Source organism: Corvus brachyrhynchos, unplaced genomic scaffold, assembly GCF_000691975.1.
Source record: "Corvus brachyrhynchos isolate BGI_N302 unplaced genomic scaffold, ASM69197v1 scaffold624, whole genome shotgun sequence".
NCBI lineage: Eukaryota > Metazoa > Chordata > Aves > Passeriformes > Corvidae > Corvus > Corvus brachyrhynchos.
In genome coordinates this window covers 238,754-242,671 of record NW_008237889.1, presented here as the reverse complement: position 1 = coordinate 242,671, position 3,918 = coordinate 238,754, and the positions used below count along the sequence as shown (strand labels likewise).

The following is a 3,918-nucleotide window of genomic DNA, read 5'->3' as shown; positions in this document are numbered from 1 at the left end:
CGGAGCAGGGAGCCAGAAACCAGGAGCACGGAGCTCGCCAAGCACCTCTGGGCCTGGGAGAGAGGGCTCAGGGACCAAGGAGGGTGGGGACAGGTTCAGGGCCATGCTGGTGGCCTTCCTGGCGAGCAGCGAGGCGCAGCTGGATTTCCCAGCGTCCCTGAATTCCCACGAGCGGATGCTGGTTCACGTGCTGGCGGAGGAGTACGGGCTGCAGCACCTGAGCTCCGGGGAGGGCCGGGACAGGTACATCAGTGTCCGCAAGAGACTCCCCGAGCAGTCCCCGCTGCCCTCCGAGCCCCCGCTGCCCTCCGAGCCGCTTCCTGAGCCCCAGCATCCCGGCGGGAACACCCCTGACCCCGCGGAGCCGGGGAAAAGCAGCGAGGGCTCAGGGAAAGTGGACCTGAAATCCCTGCACCTGGAGAGAGTCCAGAGGGAGAAAGCCAGGCGGGAGGAGGCGGCGAGGAAGGTGCAGGAGCCCGGCCGTGGCAGCAGGAAAAAGGACAACAGTGAAGCCAAAGGTGGGTCAAGCTTTTCCTAACCAGCACAAGTAATGCTCTTCCTTGAATGGATCTTAAATCCCAGTGGGGTTGCTCCAGACCTTGGGATTTGTGCATGGAGCGTGTGGCTCCTGGAAAACTGCAGGGAGGTGGGAACTGGCTGCAGCACCCAGGGAGAGGGGTTTGGATACCTGGAGGCACGTTCCTTAAGTCAAAGGAAAAACACTGGGGACCCTTTCCCAGGGGAGAGGCTCAGGAGCTGCATGGGAGGCTCCCAAGAGGAGCTGAGGGAAGTACCTGGCCCACACTGAAGGATGTAAAGGCAGAGGCTGCCCTGTGGCTGCAGCAGGGTGGGTTTGATCCCAGGCCCCAGTCCAGGTGTGTGCTCCCCTCTCCCAGGAAAGCCGGTGGTCGGGAGCGCGGCCGGGGAGGATTTCGACGCTCTGATCTCGGCTGCCATCGAAGCTGACAGGACCTGCGGCTTCCCCCGCTGCAAGGCTTCTGTCACCACCCTGGGCCAGCTCTGCCACCACTGCCAGCGGCTCTTCTGCCTCAGCCACCACATCCCCGAGGTAAGGAGGGGCAGGAGGAGCTTAGCCTGGCAATTCTCCCTGTGGAGCTCCCCGGGCAGGGTTTCCTTGCAGGGAGTTTGGGCAGAGCCCCCCTCCCTGTCAGAGCCTGCGCCGACCTCAGGTACACAGGGCTGGCAGGTGCTGACACCTGGGCTCTGCTCACCTCCTCCTGAGGGCTTTTCTGTTTTCCTCACATTTTGTGCCCTTCTTTACCATTTTCTGGCACTTGTCCTCTGAGGCTGTGTGGATAAAGTGAGGCAGGGAGCAGAAATGGAGAAGCACAAGTTTCAGGCTCGAGCGAGCCTGGACTCAATTCCCAGCTCTTTGCACATTCCCTCTGCATTCTGAGGATGATTCCCAGCCCTCTGCAGATCCTCTCTGCATCCTGGGGACAGGTCAGGCACGGAGCAGTGCTGCCTGGCCAGCAATTCAGAATTGCCTGTGTCCCTGTTGCTCATCCTGCAGCTTCCATGCCCTGTGGAGCCTCCTGGAACTCAGCAGCCCTATAAATCCTTGGCACAGCTTTTCCCCCTGTCAAGAGCTATCTGTTTCCATGGCAAGGATTAGTTGTATTTATGGTCACTCACCATCCAGGAGGATGTGGATTTATTCCCTGCAGAATGGCCTCTCCCTGCTGAATTGTAACGAGGCTCCAACAGCTGTAGGGATTCAAATCCATGTCAGCCCCAGGAAGGGCTGTCACGGCTCTGAGGGAACAGGCTGGGACCCCCCTCCAGGGAAACATAAATGACTCTGGGATGGGCCAGGAAAAGGGGTCAGATTTTAGGATCTCAGCTGTGGGAGATAATTCCAGTGTTGGAGTTGGCTCATTAAAGCAGATCCATGACTAAAAAAGGTCTCCCATTCCCCAGAAGACCTTTCCCAGTTCACTGGAAAGGGGGTGGAAGGAGCCACTTGAAGCATCCCAAAGGATGATTTACCTGCTGTGCAGAGCCCAGGACCTGGATCTTTGTATTTCATTCTCTGCAAGAGGAGCTATAAATGATGGCTTAATAAAAGATAGAATCATAAATATTAATTATTAATTTTAAACAGTAAGTGTATGAATAAACATATAAAAATATAGAATCTAAATATAAAATGAAACTTATAGAACCTAAATATAAAATGAAACTAAGTGCAAGTAAAATTAAATAGTTAACAACGATAAATAAAAATAAATCGTCATAAACCAATAAATTTAAATTATAAAAATAAGCAAGTGTATAAAGCAGTATAGCAACACAGTAATATAATAATAGATAATGATGATGGTGATAATAATGATGATAATAATAATAATAATGGTTGTAAGTGATGGGAGCTGATTTCAGGGGGATGCAAAGCAGGTAGAAAGGGGGTTGCAGGCTCAGGGAGTGCCAGCCCCTGGTTGCCCCACGGGCGGTCCCTGGCCCGCTGTCCGTTCTCTCCCGCCAGGCCCACGGCTGTGGGGAGAAGGCCAAGGCCCACGCGCGGCAGCGCATCAGCCGGGAAGGGATCCTGTATCCCGGCAGCGGCTCCAAGGACAAATCCCTGGATCCCGCCAAGCGAGCCCAGCTCCAGCGGCGCCTGGACAAGAAGCTCAGCGAGCTGACGAGCCAGAGGAAGGGCAAGAAGAAAGACAAGGAGAAATGAGGAACCCAAATGCTGCTTTTTTAACCTCAAAGCCACAGCTCGGCCCCCCGAGGGTGAAGCTGCTGTTCTGGGCCTGGGTGGAATGGGGGGCTCCATTCTGGGGGGCGAAAGCTGGAGCTGGGAGCCTTCCCAAGCCGCAGGGCTGAGGCAGGGCAGGGAGAGCTGCTGTGTTGTCCCGGTTATCTGTACAGACACGGTGATGGATGCGCTCAGGGGCCGGGGCACACGGGGGAAACGGGCATTAAACACCCAAAGCTGTCGGTGTCACTGTCACATCGGCCCCTGCAGCACAAAAGGTGGATGTCCGGGAGCAGGAGCGTGGGAGGCACCGAAAAGCCCGGCTGACCCTGTGCTCCGGGGAGGATGGCTGAGGGAATGGCTGTGTCCCAGCCCGGCAATCCTCCGGCACTGCTCAGAGCTGGAGGGACCCGGCCTGTCCACACCGCAGCCGTTCCCTCCCCACCTGCGCCAGGGGCTCAGGAGGGGCTCAGCCCTGCTCCGCCCGTGCCTGGGGATGGGAACAGGGATGGGAATCGGGAGGCCTCGAGCCCAAACGGAGCCGCTCCAGCCCAGGGAACCACTTCCCTGGGAGAGCCAGCCTTCCCTGTGGCACTGGGAGGTCTCTCCCTCCTCACTGCCGCCTGTCCCTTCCCTGACGCTTCCCAGACCTGTCCTGCCCTTCCTGCAGAGCTCCTTGGAGGCTGATTCCCACTGGGAAAGCCCACAGTGACAGCAGGTACAGCCACGTGAGCTCTGTGCAGCCCTCCCAGGTGGGAGGGAGCCTTGTGTCCCTCCTGGACCTTTTCCTAACCCCTCATGCAGGGTCCATCCATCTCCCCACCAAAACAGCTGCAGCAGCATTTTTTGAGCCCAGGATGAAGGAGAAGGTGCAGAGGCACCTCCAAATAGGAATGGCTGGAGAGGAGCACTATAAAAATGCCTGACCCACACATTCCCCATCATTTTGGGGCTGAACATCACAGATTCCAGCACCTGTGGGAGTCACTCACCTCATCCCAAGCAAAGCTCAGCAGCTGGCAGGAGCTGCCAGACAGCCAGGGATTTCTGTGTCCGTGTTCTCCCAAGTACTTGGCTGGGATAGCTAATAAGCAAAATTTCCCCCAGACCTTGTGGCCTGTGGGTACTGGCTGTGAACAACTTCCCACAAAAACTTCCTCATCCTTCAGAAAACCTCATCCTTCAACCCCGCCCCC

At 56.7% G+C, this 3,918-nt stretch overlaps 2 protein-coding genes across 2 annotated transcripts in view; one reads left to right on the top strand and one right to left on the bottom strand.

The window, feature by feature from the left end:
* Positions 1 to 2,977, top strand: part of IGHMBP2 (immunoglobulin mu binding protein 2) — a 23,914-nt gene extending 20,937 nt beyond the window's left edge. Inside the window, exons 14-16 of the mRNA XM_017732765.1 lie at positions 6 to 518; positions 897 to 1,069; positions 2,507 to 2,977. Of these exons, the coding sequence (XP_017588254.1) occupies positions 6 to 518; positions 897 to 1,069; positions 2,507 to 2,704 (884 nt within the window). The 3' untranslated portion in view covers positions 2,705 to 2,977. The remainder of the gene's footprint in view (positions 1 to 5; positions 519 to 896; positions 1,070 to 2,506) is intronic.
* The window catches only part of LOC103614583 (synaptotagmin-12), a 6,286-nt gene continuing 5,281 nt past the window's right edge, over positions 2,914 to 3,918 (bottom strand). Inside the window, exon 6 of the mRNA XM_017732764.1 lies at positions 2,914 to 2,986. Coding sequence (XP_017588253.1) covers positions 2,914 to 2,986 — 73 coding nt within the window. The remainder of the gene's footprint in view (positions 2,987 to 3,918) is intronic.